Source organism: Zea mays, chromosome 9, assembly GCF_902167145.1.
Source record: "Zea mays cultivar B73 chromosome 9, Zm-B73-REFERENCE-NAM-5.0, whole genome shotgun sequence".
Classification (NCBI taxonomy): domain Eukaryota; kingdom Viridiplantae; phylum Streptophyta; class Magnoliopsida; order Poales; family Poaceae; genus Zea; species Zea mays.
This window is the reverse complement of record NC_050104.1, coordinates 160,823,219-160,842,083: the sequence shown is the minus strand read 5'-3', so window position 1 is coordinate 160,842,083 and position 18,865 is coordinate 160,823,219. Positions and strand designations below refer to the sequence as shown.

General features: G+C 42.1%; 2 protein-coding genes across 7 annotated transcripts; one reads left to right on the top strand and one right to left on the bottom strand.

Moving 5' to 3' along the window:
* Positions 1–6,273: 6,273 nt before the first annotated feature.
* LOC103639611 (Copper transport protein family) lies at positions 6,274–7,561 on the bottom strand. 3 transcript variants are annotated; one of them, XM_008662345.4, is made up of 3 exons: positions 7,394–7,561; positions 7,208–7,318; positions 6,274–6,758 (listed from the first exon to the last, which is right to left on the bottom strand). In XM_008662345.4, exons 2-3 carry the CDS (start codon positions 7,260–7,262, stop codon positions 6,550–6,552), a joined length of 264 nt encoding a protein of 87 aa, XP_008660567.1. In that variant the 5' UTR covers positions 7,263–7,318; positions 7,394–7,561; the 3' UTR covers positions 6,274–6,549. The 3 variants fall into 3 exon arrangements, with proteins under 3 accessions (XP_008660567.1, XP_008660564.1, XP_008660565.1); XM_008662342.4 differs by having other exon boundaries at positions 7,208–7,289; XM_008662343.4 differs by having other exon boundaries at positions 7,208–7,286.
* A 3,366-nt stretch (positions 7,562–10,927) lies between these two features.
* On the top strand, positions 10,928–18,506 carry LOC103639610 (WD repeat-containing protein 6). Of its 4 annotated transcripts, none has more exons than XM_035962773.1 (20): positions 10,928–11,154; positions 11,300–11,571; positions 11,664–11,757; positions 11,860–11,942; positions 12,079–12,299; positions 12,402–12,540; positions 12,744–12,826; positions 12,941–13,150; positions 13,245–13,601; positions 13,677–13,848; positions 14,561–14,752; positions 14,845–15,051; positions 15,144–15,236; positions 15,901–16,100; positions 16,171–16,692; positions 16,806–16,889; positions 16,971–17,053; positions 17,241–17,879; positions 17,974–18,124; positions 18,201–18,506. In XM_035962773.1, the coding sequence occupies exons 1-20, from the start codon at positions 11,058–11,060 to the stop codon at positions 18,277–18,279; spliced, it is 3,978 nt and encodes a 1,325-aa protein (XP_035818666.1). In that variant the 5' UTR covers positions 10,928–11,057; the 3' UTR covers positions 18,280–18,506. The 4 variants fall into 4 exon arrangements, with proteins under 4 accessions (XP_035818666.1, XP_020399586.1, XP_035818664.1 ...); XM_020543997.2 differs by having other exon boundaries at positions 10,965–11,154; positions 16,809–16,889; positions 18,201–18,504; XM_035962771.1 differs by having other exon boundaries at positions 10,981–11,154; positions 13,659–13,848.
* The last annotated feature ends 359 nt before the right edge of the window (positions 18,507–18,865 follow it).

The window sequence follows — 18,865 nt, the reverse complement described above, 5'->3', positions numbered from 1 at the left end:
TTGAATCATCACTTCTTCTAAAGACAGTGACACCGATATCAGTAAAAAGACAGTTGTAGCCCATTTGGCATAATTGGGAAACGGAAAGCAAGTTGTAATCTAATGAATCTACAAGAAAAACATTTGAAATAGAATGGTCGGGTGATATAGCAATTTTACCAAGACCTTTGACCAAACCTTGATTTCCATCCCCGAATGTGATAGCTCGTTGGGGATCTTGGTTTTTCTCGTATGAGGAGAACATCCTTTTCTCCCCTGTCATATGGTTTGTGCACCCGCTGTCGAGTATCCAACTTGAGCCCCCGGATGCATAAACCTACAAAACAATTTTAGTTCTTGACTTTAGGTACCCAAATGGTTTTGGGTCCTTTGGCATTAGACACAAGAACTTTGGGTACCCAAACACAAGTCTTGGAGCCCTTGTGCTTGCCCCCAACATATTTGGCAACTACTTTGCCGGATTTGTTAGTTAATACATAAGATGCATCAAAAGTTTTAAATGAAAGGTTATGTTCATTTGATGCAGTAGGAGTTTTCTTAGGCAACTTGGCACGGGTTGGTTGCCTAGAACTAGATGTCTCACCCTTATACATAAAAGCATGATTAGGGCCAGAGTGAGACTTCCTAGAATGAATTCTCCTAATTTTGCTCTCAGGATAACCGGCAGGGTATAAAATGTAACCCTCGTTATCCTGAGGCATGGGAGCCTTGCCCTTAACAAAGTTGGACAATCTTTTAGGAGGGGCACTAATTTTGACATTGTCTCCCCTTTGGAAGCCAATGCCATCCTTGATGCCCGGGCGTCTCCCATTATAAAGCATGCTACGAGCAAATTTAAATTTCTCATTTTCTAAGTTGTGCTCGGCAATTTTAGCATCTAATTTGGCTATATGATCATTTTGTTGTTTAATTAAAGCCATGTGATCATGTATAGCATCAATGTTAATATCTCTACATCTAGTGCAAATAGAAGTGTGCTCAACGGTAGATGTAGAGGGTTTGCAAGAATTAAGTTCAACAATCTTAGCATGAAGAATATCATTTTTATCCCTAAGATTGGAAATGGTAGTATTGCAAACATCTAGTTCTTTAGCCTTAGCAATTAAACCTTCATTTTCTACTTTAAGGCTAGCAAGAGAAATGTTTAATTCTTCAATCCTAGCAAGCAAATCATTATTATTATCTCTAGGATTGGGAATTGAAACATTACAAACATGTGAATCAACCTTAACATTTAAACTAGCATTTTCATTCCTAAGGTTGTCAATCATCTCACGGCAAGTGCTAAGCTCACTAGATAATTTTTCACATTTTTCTACTTCTAGAGCATAAGCATTCTTAACCTTAACATGCTTCTTGTTTTCTTTAATAAGGAAGTCCTCTTGAGAATCCAAGAGATCATCCTTCTCATGAATAGCACTAATCAATTCATTTAATTTTTCTTTTTGTTGCATGTTTAGGTTAGCAAAAAGAGTGCGCAAGTTATCCTCCTCATTTTTAGCATCATCCTCATCACTAGAGGTTTCATATTTAGTGGAGGATCTTGATTTTACCTTCTTTTTGCCGTCCTTGGCCATGAGGCACTTGTGCCCGATGTTGGGGAAGAGGAGTCCCTTGGTGACGGCGATGTTGGCGGCGTCCTCGTCGTCGGAGGAGTCGCTTGAGCTTTCGTCGGAGTCCCACTCCCGACAAACATGGGCATCGCCGCCCTTCTTCTTGTAGTATCTCTTCTTCTCCTTTCTTCTTCCCTTCTTGTCGTCGCCTCGGTCACTGTCACTAGATAAAGGACATTTTGCAATAAAATGACCGGGCTTACCACACTTGTAGCAAACCTTCTTGGAGCGGGACTTGTAGTCTTTCCCTCTCCTTTGCTTGAGGATTTGGCGGAAGCTTTTGATGACGAGCGCCATTTCCTCATTGTCAAGCTTGGAAGCGTCTATTGGTTGTCGACTTGGTGTAGCTTCCTCCTTCTTGTCTTCCGTCGCCTTGAATGCGACGGGTTGAGCTCCGGATGTGGAGGGTTCGTCGAGCTCGTTGATCTTCCTCGAGCCTTCAACCATGCACTCAAAACTAACAAAATGCCTGATAACTTCCTCGGGGGTCATTTTTGTATATCGACGATTACCACGAATTAATTGAACTTGAGTTGGGTTAAGGAAAATGAGAGATCTTAGAATAACCTTAACCATTTCGTGGTCGTCCCATTTTATGCTCCCGAGGTTGCGCACTTGGTTCACCAGGGTTTTGAGCCGGTTGTACATTTGTTGTGGCTCTTCCCCTTTGAGAAGCCGGAACCGACCGAGCTCCCCCTCGATCGTTTCCCGCTTGGTAATCTTGGTGAGCTCGTCTCCCTCGTGCGCGGTTTTGAGCACATCCCAAACTTCCTTGGCGCTCTTCAACCCTTGAACTTTGTTATACTCCTCTTTACTTAGAGAGGCGAGGAGTATTGTTGTTGCTTGAGAGTTGAAGTGCTCGATTTGGGCCACCTCATCCTCATCATAATCCTTATCCCCTATAGATGGTACCTGTGCACCAAACTCAACAACATCCCATATACTTTTGTGGAGTGAGGTTAGATGAAAACGCATTAAATCACTCCACCTTGCATAATCTTCACCATCAAAAGTTGGTGGTTTGCCTAATGGGACGGAAAGTAAAGGTGTATGTTTAGATGTACGCGAGTAGTGCAAAGGGATCTTACTAAACTTCTTACGCTCTTGGCGTTTAGAAGTTACGGAGGGCGCATCGGAGTCGGAGGTCGATGTTGATGAAGTGTCGGTCTCGTAGTAGACCACTTTCCTCATCCTCTTTTCCTTGTTCTTACTCCGGTGCGGCTTGTGGGAAGAAGATTTTTCCTTCTTCTCTTTGTGGTGAGAAGAAGATTTCTTCTCCTTCCCTTTGATGGAGGAGCTCTTCTTCTTCTCCCTCTTTTTGGTGCGGGACTCTTCCGATGAAGTGCTCCCTTGGCTTGTAGTGGGCTTTTCGCCGGTCTCCATCTCCTTCTTGGCGTGATCTCCCGACATCACTTCGAGCGGTTAGGCTCTAATGAAGCACCGGGCTCTGATACCAATTGAAAGTCGCCTAGAGGGGGGGGGGTGAATAGGGCGAAACTGAAATTTACAAATATAAACAAAACTACAAGCCGGGTTAGCGTTAGAAATATAAACGAGTCCGCGAGAGAGAGGGTTGAAAACAAATCGCAAGCAAATAAGAAGTGTGACACGTGGATTTGTTTTACCGAGGTTCGGTTCTCGCAAACCTACTCCCCGTTGAGGAGGCCACAAAGGCCGGGTCTCTTTCAACCCTTCCCTCTCTCAAACGATCCCTCGGATCGAGTGAGCTTTCTCTTCTCAATCACTTGGAACACAAAGTTCCCACAAGGATCACCACAAGATTGGTGTCTCTTGCCTCAATTACAAGTGAGTTTGATCGCAATGAAAGATTGAAAGAAAGCACGATTGAAAAGACCAAGCGACAAGAGCGACAAATAACACACGGATCACTTTCTCTCTCAAGTCACTAATCACTAATGATCTCTTTTCTCAATTGTGAAACTTGGAGAGATGGAGGCTTTGAATGTGTCTTGGAATGGATTGCTAGCTCTTGTATTGAATGTTGAAGGTTGGAATGCTTGGTTGTTGTGAATGGAGGTGGTTGGGGTTGTATTTATAGCCACCAACCACTTCCTAGCCGTTGGGCCTTTCTGCTGAGCGCGGACGGTCCGCCCTCCTGGTGCGGACGGTCCGCCCCTGTAGATCAACGGCTGAAAATGCAACGGTCAGCAGTAACGGTTATATCAACGGCTATATTGCATTTAATGCGTCGTCAGATGTCAGACTGAGCCAGTCGCGGACGGTCCGGTCGTGCACCCCGGACGGTCCGCGAGGCCCCCTATAATTCATTTTTCGGAACCCGTTACCTTCGGGTTTTTCGGTTTCTTACCGACCGGACGGTCCGCGCCTGAGGCCGGACGGTCCGCGCGAGGTCTCGGACGGTCTTAGCTTTTCCTCCGGACAGTCCGTAGTGGAAACTTGTATTTTTGCATTGGTTCTGTCCGAGAGACATCCTTGTGTCGCGGACGGTCCGCTGCAAGGGCCCGGACGGTCCGCGCTTGGCCTGTTTTTCCAAAAAGCTTCTCCTGTCCGGAATAATCTACGGTATTCCGGACAGTCGATTTAGTATAGTTATAGATGAACCTTTGGCACCTGTAGAACATATAATCTAGAGCAAACTAGTTAGTCCAGTTGTTTGTGTTGGGCGATTTAACCACCAAAACTATTTAGGAACTAGGTGTAAGCCTAATTCCCTTTCAGGGTCCTACGGATTAATAAAGGACCTGGGTCTCACGTGATTTGTTTCCCGTGTGGTGTGGTGTGGAGTGGATTGTGATCCGGGTGGCGCGAGCCGCGAGCGGTCGATTGATGGGCTGGCTGCTGGCAGCGCGAGCGGTTCAACGTCCTGTTTGGTTCCAACATATTTTACGCCATATTTGTTTTCTTTAAGATTGTATAATCTAACTTATAGATTATCATAATTTAAGTATTTAAATTATATAATTCACATAATAATTTGTGTTGTTTGTCTTACCACTCAATTTATTTAAGCTGCTTTATATAATTTAGAGGATAAATAAATAAGACCTTAGGCATAGGTGATATTTTGGGTCGTTTGGTTTCAGATACTAATTTTTAATTTATGTATTTAGTAATTTATAGACTAAAATGGAATAAAATGAATAAACATAAAAGTAGGGCCTATAAATGAAACATCACCTTTATCTAAACCAAAGTCTCATAATCTCTTTCATCTTTGATAATAGGAGATATTGAAAAGTTAGCATATCATCCGATGCGAAAATCAATAGATCCAAATACTATGGTTAGTAAGAATCTAAGAATATATGGATTCTTTATAATTTGGGTGAAACCAGGCCATAACCTATGTTCTTTTGATACCATGACACCCAGATATATTACTTCGCACCATGTGGAATGAGTAGATAAAAAGAATAAATATTTCTTCAAATAAAAGGCAAAATAAAAAAGATACAATGGCTGCGCTTGGGGGCGCAACGCGCCCCTCTGCTCCTTCCCGTGGCTGCCATGGGTCCGTGAGTAGATCAAGAGATGACCACGGCGACCTACCTCTCCTCCTTCCTATCGACGTTGTCGTCGCGCGTCCACCTGTGGTAGCATAAGATCGAGACTCTATGTCGGCGTCGGACCGTTCGTGCGTGGTGGTGTCCCCGAAACGTCGTCTCCCACGACGAAAGGTGTCGGGCGACCACGTCTCATCGGTGCTGGCGCGCCATCCACGACCAGTTCGAGCTCTTCTTCAAGACCGGCGGCCGCGATGGCCCTGCTACTCCCATCCACCAACTCCTTTTGTGCTACCCCTCTCCGTCCTCTGCTATTGTCTCCCAACGGCCACGAGCATACACCTCCTGTGCTCCACTGTCGTTTTCGTCTCTGTTCCCTAACTTCACAATCGAGGTTTTTTTCTCTTGACCTCCGATAAGATCTATGTGATTTTGAGTGCTTCCTTGGCCTCTGTCGCCGACTCGTTGCCCTTCGACCATCCAGACTGATGTACCGACCCCTGTGTCCAAGGTTTGGATGGTCGTACAACATCGACCAGATCGGTTATGGGTGAAAGCCTTACCTAGCCTTCTGCCAGACTCGGCTTGGTGGCGCTTCTGTGTCATTTCCCTTGTTGGAGGCAAAGCCAGAATGTCTGTGTTTGTCGTATGTGGCCGCTCTTAGCGGTGTTTCTCGAGGTCATCAGAAATCTGCGCAAAGGTGATATTTGTGCAACAAAAGCGACGTGCCCGTTGCGCGGGGAGGTGTCCTACCTTCGCAATATCATATCTGCTCGCTTGAAGGTTGCTTATGTGTGTTCTTATTTGTTATCCTTGCCCTTGCGGACGATAAACAATTAAATAAAGAAAGGGTAAGACATTGGGTCTTACATAAGACTTGGTTTCAACATGATATCCAAGACACAACGGGAGAAGAAGAGTATTAAATTCAGTTAAGTAATATTGATGTTTGCATTAGAGAAGTAGTGTGTAGTAGTTTCTAGATGACGTGGAGGCTATAGAAACTATAAGGCCCTGTTTGGAAATAAAGTTTTTAAAAACCACAGTATTTGAAATACTATAACATACATTAGTTAAGACAATACCATAGTTTAAAATACTACAGTTTTGAAAACTAAGATCTAGACCTAAATTTAGGATACCTTAAAATAACTATAATTTTTGCAATACTCTAGTTTTGAAAACATAGTTTTAGATAGCTTGTCAAACGCTATTCTATATATAATACTGCAGTATTTAAGAATAATACATTATTTTTTAAAAACTACTGTAAAAAACTTCACTCCTAAACACCCTCTAAGTAGTGTATTGGGTTGGTACTACTCTAATTAGAGAGGCAACCACGTGCCCTTGTGGGCTGTAATGTTCTATATCATGTATTGGGCCCATTATTATTAGAGAGTCCATCCAAATCCAAATCAGCCGGAAACGTATTCAGACGGCCTCGGCGCTCACTTCTTGTCGTCCTTCTTCCCCGCCGCCGCCTCCGGCTTCTTCTCCTCGGGTTTCTTGTCGGGCTTCTTCTCCTCCTTGGCTGGGCCCACCGAGACGATGTCGACCTTGCCGAGCTTCTTCAGCTTCTTGGCGACGGCCACCGTGTCCATGTCGCCGATCACCGTCATCTTGTTCTCCTTCACGTCCGCCGCGATCGAGTCGATGCCTGAACAAATCAACAGGTTATACTATATATATACAACGCAATCATGTCAGCTAAGAAAGCTAGCAAAGTAGCAATTCACTCACGACCACGATCGGTGGTTGGCTGCTGGTTTTCTATAGCTAGATATACTGATCGCTCTCGATCCAACGTGACCCCGTGCTAGCTTCGATACGATGATCACAAGGATCGAATAGTTTAGTTCAGTCACGACGACAAATTGGTCGTTCCTGATTCTAGCTAGCTAACGTAGTTTTCAGCTAATAAGCTAAGCTAGCAGCTCTAGCTAAGGCTAGCTCACACAGCAACACAAGTTAATAAGGCCAACAATAATGAAACACAGCTGCAGAGGACCAGCATGTTTCACGGCCATGTTTCCCCATCCAAAATCCATTGAGTAAACTGCATATATATATGCCAAACCAAACGAGAGCAAGCGGTTCCTCATTTACCGTAGATGTCCGCGACGGCCTCCATGGCCTTCTGCTTCGTCCTGTCGTCGGTCATGGTGGAGATCCGGAGCACCACCTTCTGCTACCACACCGGCGATCGAGAGTATTCTCCTTTCAGCCATAGAAAAAATTAAAGAGAGGAGGAACCGAACCGATGCACATGCGCGTGGAGTCAGAAACCCGAACCTGCTGGGCCATCGATCTCTTTTCAGCTTCTTGGATTGGATTTGGATGACAGTGTAGAGGAGGGGAGAGCGAGGCTCCGCAGCCTCGATGAGAAGCTCTGTGTATCTATTTCTGGCTGCTATGCTAGTATATGGTTTGCTGGAAGTGGCATGAATGTGAACAAGCAAGGGGAAGAGTGTCATTGCGTTGCGTGCGTTATTTATGGATCCATTCCGTACAGCTCTGATTTATTATTATTATTACTATTATTATTATTATTATTATTATTATAAAGCCGAGTAGTTTTTTTTTTTTTGCTTGATTGCTTCAGTTGATGGAGAAGCTGAAAAAAAATGTGCTAAAATAGCTTCTTCTGATTAAAAACAACGAAATGTCTATACCATCTCTATAGTTATTTATTTTAATTCCTTTCAGTTTTTTTGTCTCAAGGCACGGATGGAACAGAACACGTACGTTACCTGCACTACTCGAAAGGACGAATTAAAAGATTTTTTGATACTTATTTCTTTTTATTGGCGCACGTCAAAGTTGAGGCTGTGCTCCCCAAGTCGACGTGGTGCGCCACTTGTGTTGTGTCAGGCAGGCAGAGGCGGAGGAGTCTTTGGTGCATGCATGAATGATTAAAGCCTACGTTGTTAGGGGAGACCTGCTTGCTTTCAACATTTTTTCTTTTCTCCGTACGCCGCAGCACCAGCATTGCAGAAACAGCCTGGCCGCCGGTCTACGTCAAAGTCGACGGCGGCAAGCGCAGGTGGCGTAGCTGTGACGTCGCCCCCGGTCGAGGTCGCCGAGTCAACGGATTCCTTCATGTCTTGTTTTCTGCCTAGCGCAGTGGTGGCACCGGACAAAATGACAGATCGAGATGACAATCGTGGCTGTTTTGGGGGACAGGGAACACCTTCCACCTCTTTTCCATTCTCATCCTCATCTCATGCAGGACTAGAGTTGGGTGTCGTTTGGTTTACGAAATGTAGCGTAAATGATGATGGTAACGATTTACTTTGAATACCGGCGGTAACAAATTTAAATAAGGAGATATCCATTTGTAGTGTGGTATCGATTACGATTGGAGTTAAACAAACATGATCTAACGTTATTTGTTACCCATTACGTTACCAATATGTTAACCAAACAGCACTCAGTGCGTTACGTTCGCGTTCTCCTCTCGTACAAATAAACCGGAAAGTAGAGTCTCGGGCCGTGCAACACATATGATTGTCATATTTAGTAGGTGTTTGAATGTACTGGAACTAATAATTAGCTGCTAAAATTATCTAAAACATCTAAACAGTTTAATTAATAGTTGAGCTACTAGATACTTTTAGCAAATTAGGTAATAGGCTAATTTTATTGACAATTTTTAGCCAACTAACTATTATGTTTAGTGCATTCAAACACCCCTTAGTAGCATTATTACAATGGTCGTACGTTGTGACGACATAACAATCATATTTGATGGGTACTGCAACATCGATACGATACAAGAGGGCACAATGGCAAACCATTGTGATGTACAATTGTCACATATAAATTTAAAATTAAAGTAGACTCTCTCCATAAAAAATAAATTTAAAACTAAACTGTTTTATATGATCCATATGTTAGATATTAAATTGCAGATACCACGTTTTATCTTAGTATAAAAGACCGAGAGAGATATGAGTTAAAAAAAGATTTATCTTTTTATAGCTAACTCGGTCGCTTGTCCTTGTTTAGTTAACGAGGCGGCACTATCGGAAAGCGTTGTGGTGCGTACGACATCGTTTCATATTGGGTTTGGTTGTTTTCTCATGGTCCATTTAGCAGGTGACGATCCACGTCACTTGACAACGGTGAACCACATGTTGGTTCAGAAAGAAGTATAATGTCTTTTTTTCAAAGAGAATTACGATGGAAACCAAGAAAACTAGTGCTTTATAGTAGAGATTTTGAACTATATATGTTTATACTTAGGCTATAATTGAATGTACTATGACTGGTAGTTAGCTGACTATAAAATAATAGTGGAATTAGATAGTTAATAAATAGTTAGCTAACTATTAATTGATTTACTAAAAATAGTTAATAGATATATTATTATAGAGATTGTTTAGATGTCTGTAACTAATTTTAGAAGCTAACTGTTAGTTCTAGTATATTGACCTTAGTCTACCTATTTATGTCGTAATATTAAAGAGACAACACTTTCTTTCTTCGTGCTCTTACTTTTTTTTTAACTTTATCCATCAATTCATCACTAACTCCTCTTTTGTCGTGCTACACCATTCCTCTTTTTATTTCTTACTCACTCTATCCTTAGCCCATCTTCTTCTTATTCTCACAGTTCCTTGTTTGCCCGTCATTCACTTCCTTCTCTTCCTTTCGGCAATCACCCAATCGCCACTGCTTAACTTTTTCTTCCATCTCCTAAAATCTTTCTTGTCTGTCCGTTACCTACGTATTATTTATCTGGTTTTAATCCGTACTGGCCTCTGTTACTTATACAATAAATAGACAATTTTAATCCGAAGCGAATAGGTCACTATTTTTTCCCCTTTCTTTTCTTATGCATGTCCTAAATCTATAGATTAACTGGTCTATTAGCTCAAACGTTCTAAACTTTTCAGCTAATACTGTCTGCTAGCTGTTAGTTTTAGAGGTTTAAAACACTGTCTTAGTTACCCGTTCTCGTGCTTACTGTAAGTTTGGAGGTAAGGCCACACCATACCACTCATGTCATGGCACTTTCCTCGCGTCATCATTTCTTACTCATCCTTTTACTAAGTTTGAATTTGGAGTAAAAAGACTTATTTGGCACCACACCACTCCCGTCATGGTTTGGTTGTTAAGCATGCTAGTGTCGCGACGTGCGTGTGGGCAACATGTACACAACATATAACCACTTATTTAAGTTGAGTTAAAAGAGTGTTGATTTATATGGATTAATTTTTAGTCTCTTTATTTTATTTCGTTTCAGTCTCTAAATTATCAAATATGAAGACTATAACTTTATTTTAGTTTCGGTATTTGACAATTTAGAGACTGAAATAGAATAAAATGGAAGCACTCTATTAGTTTTTTGTCAATTTTTCACATATGCTAGTATTTTACTGCACTAGCATTTACTCCATCTGTCTCAGTATACTAGCCGTTTTAGTTTTTTTTTGTCCATATTCAAATTGCTGACAATGAATATAGACACACATATATATATATAAAACAAATACATCAAATATTATATAAATATATTAACACTCTAAAACAAATACATTTTTAGGATGGAAGGAGTATTAAGGACCTCTGGAACCATTTTGATTTAGGGTTGGACCAAACCCCGAATAAATCCAACGAAAAAGTTTATTTATTTATTTTGGCACGAGCATCCTACAGTAAACTGCACCTCCCATTTTAATGAAACGTATGAGCATGCTAGCTAGTTATATATAAAGAAATTGTGCTTTAGTATTTGTTTTATTAAAACAAAGTTTTAAAGAAAAGAATTACTTAATTTCAGCATATCATGTTTTATCGAGCTCGGCCCAGGCTGCTCCGGCCAGGCCCAATGTTTGAAGGGACCGATGGAGGTTATGGAGGGAATGCAAATCGAGCCCAAACCTAACTGACATTCGAGCAATCGAGCGGCAGCCGTCGCCGTCAATTCCAAGCAGCCTACGCCGCCTCGCCGATGGCCGCCGGCGGCCACCTCCGCCCGGGCTCCTACCTGGGGGACGTATCAGCGCTCTCCTTGCTCCCCTCCTCGCCGCACCCTCTCCTCCTCGCCGGTACGCTCCCGTCTCCTTCCTCTCCTCGCCGCACGCCCTCCTGCGCCTACCTGGCTCGCCCGCGCCGCCGTGGAATGCGTGTGTCGTCTCTGCTTGCCTCAGCGGGCGGGTGATAACATCCATGCCCTTCGCCATTTGGCCGCAGGGACTGGATCGCAGCTGCTCTTGTACGAGGTGGGCGCTGCCAGGCTCGTTGCGTCGTTCCGAGTGTTCGACGGGGTGCGCGTCCACGGCATCGAGCCCCGGAGCGGAGGCCCCGGCTGTCACAGCTACACGCTTGCGTTGTTTGGCGAGAGGAGGGTGAAGCTATTCTCCCTCGGATTCGGTGTTGAAGCAGATGGCGGTGAGGCGCGGCTGGAGCTGGAGCAGAGGCTCCCGGGGTTTGACCATTGGGTGCTCGACACTCGTTTCCTTGAGGTACCGCGCTTAGTTCGCGCTCTTACTGTGGAGTCTGGAGAGGAGCTTTTCGTTTTTACCAACCTCACATGGTCGCTACGGCTCCGGCGCAGGTCGATGGGCTGCTTGCGATTGGTCTGAGTGACAATTCAGTAGCGCTGTGGGATCTGAGCAAGCGTGCGTTGGTTACCCGAGTGAAGTCTCCAGGTTTACTGACTATGCATCTCCGTGCTAACTTTGGTCCAATCGGCACAACCTGTGCTAAATTCCTCGTTCACCTTTGCTTACAAAGTTGCCTTCTGGGTGCAGAGAAGTGCCTTCTGTATTCCATGAGAATGTGGGGAGACTCTGTTAGAGAGTTTCTTGTGGCATCCGGGACCATTTTAAACGAGGTAAGCTTCCCAGGCTCTCAAGCTGTTTCTGTTTCAGTCCCAGTTTGACTGTTTGAGGAGAATCTTTCTATATGTCCCTATGAGGACATTCATATCCATCAGAAATATAGCTCTCAATGTTAGTCTTATTTTCCAGATTCTCATATGGAAATTGGCACCGCAAGTTCTGGGATCCTCCATGGTATGCTCCAATGAAGGAAATACTTCTGATGTAAACAGTCCCAAAATTATGAATCCTGATGATAGTCAGCACATGGCAGTTCATCTTGGTAGGCTCAAGGAGCATGAAGGCTCAATATTCCGAATAGCTTGGTCCTCTGATGGATCAAAGTTTATGTCTGTTTCTGATGACCGTAGGTTGGTTTATTTCAATTTGGGCTCTCACTGACTGCACCAGGAACTTTTTTAGACTACCTTTCATGATATTGATTGACCTATTTAGTTTCATTGATGTGGCAGTGCTCGCGTGTGGACTTTGAGTTTCAAATCACAGGGTTTCGCCAATCATACAGCCAGTCACGACAATGTTGAAATTATACCAAAACTCACACTTTTTGGCCATAGTGCTAGGATATGGGACTGCTATGTTTCTGATTCTGTAAGTTTGTGATGCATTGTTCCCCCTTGCTTTGTATGTGCATCATTTGGCAATACTTTGTTTTTTACTTGTAATTCTAGTTTGGAAAGATGCCACAAAACCTTCTTTTCATGAATAAATAGAAGTTCTGTAAAATTTCCAGTTCATCATTTTGTTTAAAGTTTTGGACTTCTTACTCTTTCCAACTGCACTTTTGCTTTTAGATGGTTATAACTGCTGGTGAGGATTGTACTTGTTGCATTTGGGGAATGGATGGGAAGCTTATCAAGATGTTCAAAGAACACATGTAAGTTGGAAAGATGTAGCTGTTAGATTGTAATTTGTCCAAAATTAGTAAGCTGGTGTTTAACTATCTGGAATCCAAGGCAAAATAATTCATTGTTGCTATTCTAATCTACAGTGGACGAGGAATATGGCGATGTTTATTTGACCCAAGCTCACTGCTTGTGGTCACCGCTGGGTTTGATTCAGCAATCAAAGTGCACCATCTATGCAACTCCATTTTTCATGACATAGTGGACGATAAAAAGGTCTCTGGCCTGAACTATGATTCTGAGATCTTTGTAGTATCCTCTCCTTCTGTTTCGGGGCAGTATGGTCCCCTGGATAGGTGTGATGTACTTCTTTATGGTTTCACAAATTACATGGTACCTCTATCTCTCATCTTGTGACAGTGGAATTGTTTATTCATTGGTTCATCACAGCAAAAGCGAGTATGTTCGCTGTCTACACTTTGCAGAAGAAAATGTTCTGTATGTTGCCACAAATAATGGATATCTGCGTCAGGCCAAACTCTCTAACATAGAGGATGTAAGATGGACTAAGATTATTCAGGTCACTGAGAAAGCACCAGTTATCTGCATGGATGTCTTGACAACATACTCAAACCTTTCTTTGAATAGGGAGGACATAATTGCCCTTGGAGATGGACGGGGAAATGTTACTATTGTCCGTTTAACCAGTAGCAGCAGTGAACCTAAACTAGACCTATCTTTTACCTGGTCAGCAGAAAAAGATAGGCAACTACTAGGAGTGTACTGGTGCAAGGCTCTTGAATGTAGGTCAGTGAATTGTTAAATTTCACATTCTAAATAACAGTTATTCATTATTCTCACCAGATTTATTTTCTCTTGCAGCCACATTTTCACAGCTGATCCTAGGGGTGTGCTTAAGTTGTGGAACATAAGAAATGTCCTGTTCTCAAGTACTGATATTATCAATGCACCTCAGATGTTTCCACCTGTAGCAGTGTTTGAACCGTCCTTTGGAGCTCGAATTATGTGTCTAGATGCATCTCCTGAAGAGGAGGTGATGATCTTAAAGCATGCTGGATTTTCAGATGAAGACAAAATCACAAATTCTTATTGATAGAATCCTTTGTGTGAACATTATGCATTAGTAACTAGGAGTACAATGATAATGTTTGTATATCTAGGATTAGCCAACAGAAGAATGATGATAATAAGGAAGCTTTAAATTGTAAGCTGTAGCTTGGAAGCTAAAAGAGGATGATATGATACAGCCCTGTTGGGGAGAAAACATCATTATCAATTTACCATTTAACTGCTAATTAGTTGAACATCTCATAAAAGGCCACTTCAATTTATTCAGCACCTTATCTGCCATCACAAACGTTCTAATCCCTTTTATGCCACCCGGATGCAATTTCTTACCCTTTCATATCATTGTCAGTTGTTGGTCCACACTTAGTTGGATCCTGACGGACTGGGTAAAATGACAAAATCACAAATGTCCTAATCCCCTCTATGCCACTCGAGTGCAATTTTTTATTCTTCTATACTATCGCCGTCAGTCCATAGTTAGTTTGACTCTGATGGCGGTGGCATGGAAGGGTAAGAAATTACATCCAAGTGGCATAGAAAGGATTTTGACATTTTTTATGACAAATAAGGTACTGGACAAAATTGCAGTGGCATTCAAAGAATTTTCCCATAAAACTAAGAATAAGGTGTGAATATGTGACTATGTGAGACACAATTTCTCTTTTTTCTTGGTGCAGATCCTTATAGCTGGTGATAAAAAGGGTAACATCACAGCCTATCCTTTCCCTAAAATATTGGTACTGCATGACAGTGGTCTGATGCAACAGAAGATGCTTCCATGTTGTCGCTTTAAAGGAGCTCATGGCATTTCTAGTGTCACGAGTGTTCATATAGAAGACTCCACTTCTGATCATATTGAAATTCACACTGTATGTCCAGAATGATATTGTTATTCAATATTCATATTATCAAAGTCATGGGTTTGGTCTGACGTATGCTCCTCATCCTTGAAATTTTATAGACCGGGGGAGATGGTTGCATTTGCTTTTTCAAGTATGGAAGAATTGCACAAAAGATTGAATTTTTTGGAATGAGGCAAGTAAAAGAACTGGGCACCATTCAATCCATCTACACTAATCTTGCATCTGAGAGCCAATCTAGTAGTACCTACGCAATAGGTTTCACCTCTGCAGATTTTATCATTTGGGACCTTGAGAATGAAACAAAGGTAACAGAACACATGTAGCATATGAATTGACCAGTCAGAATCAACGGTTCATCTAATCAGCAGTTTCAAACTTTTATCTTCTATATATATAGATGGCTCAAGTATCCTGTGGTGGCTGGCGGCGCCCTTATTCTTATTATCTTGGGACAGTCCCTGAATATCAGAACTGCTTTGCCTTTGTAAAGGTTCGTGTTCTAAATTTCTTTACTTGTGTTTTTGTGGATTTGTTTTCTCAGCTGATGTTCTAGTGAAAGTCAATATACCTCATGGGAATTATTTCTTCCATTCTGAAGCTTCTATGTGTTCATAGGCTTGCCATTGGTAGCTTATTTTGAGGGGCTTGTAATTTTGAATTAGTCACAAGAGAGTGACAACATTAGTTTCCATCTATTTGCGTATTGTGACATGCACAATCTTGTCTCAACTCAAAAATGCTATCGGGCAAACTGGTTCTTAGTCTTTAATTATTATTCAATTCTGTTCTAACTGCATTTCCCCTACCTAGCATTTTCTCTTCTCTCTTAATTAGTTAGTTGTGTGCAAGTGTACACTAGTTTGTTTTGGTTATTACCTAAGACCGTTTCCAGCAGTTCACCCATATGGTCACCCAAAACACTGTTTTGCACTGTAGATTACACTGTTCGCAGAGTGGAGTTTGAATATGGGGATGAGGATGGGTAAACTGCTGAAGATAGCCTAAGACATATTTTTCTTTACCGCCAAAAATGAAGACTAAGCCATACTCCATCACATTGTTGGGTTTCAAACCTTCACTGTTGGTCACTTGACTATATCTTGCGTTACATATTTTTCATCACATAGTTAACTTTTTGCTGTTTTTTTAAGCAGGATCATGATATTCACATTCACAGGCACTGGGCACCAACTCATGATAAGAAATTACTCGCTCAAGTTCTCCATTTGCAGTTTCATGGTAGAGAAGTGCACTCGTTGTGTTTCATAAATCCAGCAAGCCATTCAGATCCTGAGAATAGCTCAGATCTGTTGATAGCAACCGGGTGTGAAGATGGAACTGTGCGCCTTACAGGGTAAATCTGTTTCTTAAGTGAAAGTGTTTGTGCATCGTATGTTTCATTTTGATACTAATATCTATTACAGATTTTTGACTGGTAGTTCTGGAAAATGGCATTCCTCAAAGTTGCTAGGGGAGCATGTAGGCGGGTCAGCTGTGCGAGCTACATGCTTCATACCAGAGACCTACACAGTAACATATAATTCATGTAACTACAGTTCGAACGGTATTTCTGATGGCATTGCTGTTGAAAAAGACGAGACTTTCTTACTCATATCTGTTGGATCAAAGCAAGTCCTCACTACTTGGATTTTGCAACCGAGGAATGCAGAAAACAGACAAGTATATTCAAGTGGCTTAGATATTGACTCCAAGCAAAACTCCAGAAACTTGGAAAACGTTGATTCAGCCATGTCATTTCAATGGCTAACTACCCACATGCCACCAAAGCTTCCTAGGAACAGACTGAAATCTGGCCACATAAAACAGAGGGTTGAGGAAGGAAATTTTTCTGTTGTTCAGCCAAATATGGACGTTATGGATCACATGGAAAATGACTGGCGTTACCTTTCTGTTACAGCATTTCATTTGAAGCATCCGGTTCTCAGGTAAGATCCAGTATTGTGATTCATGTGCTACTGGCAATACATAGTCGAGCTAGCATAGCCTTTGTTTCTTGCTCTTGCATCCTGTATTCTTAATTTAATATCTTCTGTTGCAGCAGGTTGACAGTATGTTTTGTTGCTGTTGCTTGCTCGGATGCAACAGTTGTGCTCCGTGCTCTTCTGTTACCTTCTCGATTGTGGTATGCACTGTGCATTTCTGAACAAATTTTCTATTTGTAGTATTCTTGGATGTCTCTGAGGTGCTTCCTTTTTTTGTACAGGTTTGACGTTGCCTTCTTGGTTCCACATGCATCACCAGTTTTGGTGCTGCGGCATATTATCATCAATGCTAGCCACTATAAAGGTCAGCTCTATCTTTCTTTTCTCCTGACCTGACAATGATTTCATGTTAATGAAATTAGTGCTCTGTTTTTCAAGTATTGTTGGAGACATCCTTATTTTATGTTAATGAAATTAGCACTCTGTTTTTCAGATGATGTTGGAGACAGATACTTATTTTATGTTAATGAAATTAGCAATCTGTTTTTCAGATGATGCTGGAGACAGATACCTTATTGCGAGTGGATCAACAGATGGTAGCATCACTTTTTGGAACCTGACAGAGACCATTCATGGCTTCATGCAACTAATATCAGAGACTCAACCACATATGAGTATTGATTATCAAAAGCGTCCCAGGACAGGAAGAGGGAGTCAAGGTGGTCGTCTCCGGTGGAGATCACTGTCATACGCTTCGAAGAAGAGAGATGGAGATATGTCATCCTCTGACGGAAGCAACCCGGGTAGCCTAAACACTGCTGAAAATTCATCTGAAGCTTCTGGTGTGGAAAACACTCAGATTGTAGTGCATGAAGCAAGTGACAGCTCAAAAACTGAGATGCCTTCAAGTACCCAGTCATGTGATATACCTGAATTGAGACCAATGCACTCGTTATCCGGTGTTCACCAGTCAGGCGTTAATTGCCTCCACATATCATTCTCAACACCTGACAAGTCATACTGCATTATAAGTGGTGGAGATGATCAATCTGTTCAGCGCTTCAACTTCAGAGTAATATCTTCGGAGGATTGCTTAACAACCCCAGCAAGGCTAAATTCGCATGACAATGACACACTTAAAATTCTATATCAACATAAGGTAGCATCAGCTCATAGTGCAGCAGTTAAAGGTTTGTCGCCATTAAAACCAATGTAGTTCATATTTTCCCATTCTTTCAGTCTGTTTTGTTGGAGTTATGCAAGCAAATGCATGTTTTCCACTAGGAATCTGGACAGACGGCACTTGGTCGTTCTCTACTGGCCTTGATCAGAGAGTAAGATGCTGGAAGATGGGATTAGCCGGCCAATTCACGGAATACTCCCATGCTATCATTAGCGTGCCCGAGCCTGAAACTCTAGATGTTTTCCATGACCGGTGAGCAAGTCTTTGACGATGTGTGTTTACCCCCCTTTTTTTATGTTTCTGATAGTGGCGATGCTTGCCTTGCTAGGGCAAAGAGGAAGTACCACATTGCTGTTGCTGGAAGGGGTATGCAAATGGTCGAGTTCTCACCACCTGAAGATGATTGACTACAATGATTGCAACCCCTGCTATGGATGTCACATGGATGTTGATTTTGCTCGGCTTGCGTGGATCATGTAGTTCTATACTGAGACGGTTTTTTTTAAAAAAAAAATGGTTAAGGATGTAACAAACAGAGAATTTGATGTGTTATCAGGCTATGACAAACAGATCCTACATATACACATATAAAACACTGTTTTGCATTTGCAATGTATAATGTACTATTTACAGAGTGGAGTTTCAAATGAGGGATTGAGATGAGTAAGCTGCTAGAGATAGTCTTAGAAACGTTTGGTGCGCAGGGGAGCACTGTAGCAGGGAAGTGTGGCCTGACGATACGTAAACTGTTGAGATCATCGTTGATGAGAGAATAATATAGAATTATGTTAAGTCTCCGGATTAAGGGTGTGATAGTCAAACTAGTCCTCCACTAATTATCCAGAAAACTGGGGGTTTATGGGTTATAACTGTTGTATATGCTTGTATGTGCACTTTGAGCCATCTACCAGTATTCCATGTCTTTAATCATACAGTTTAGGGTTCAGGGTTATACTGTCATGCATATACACATGCACTATCGACAATCTTTAC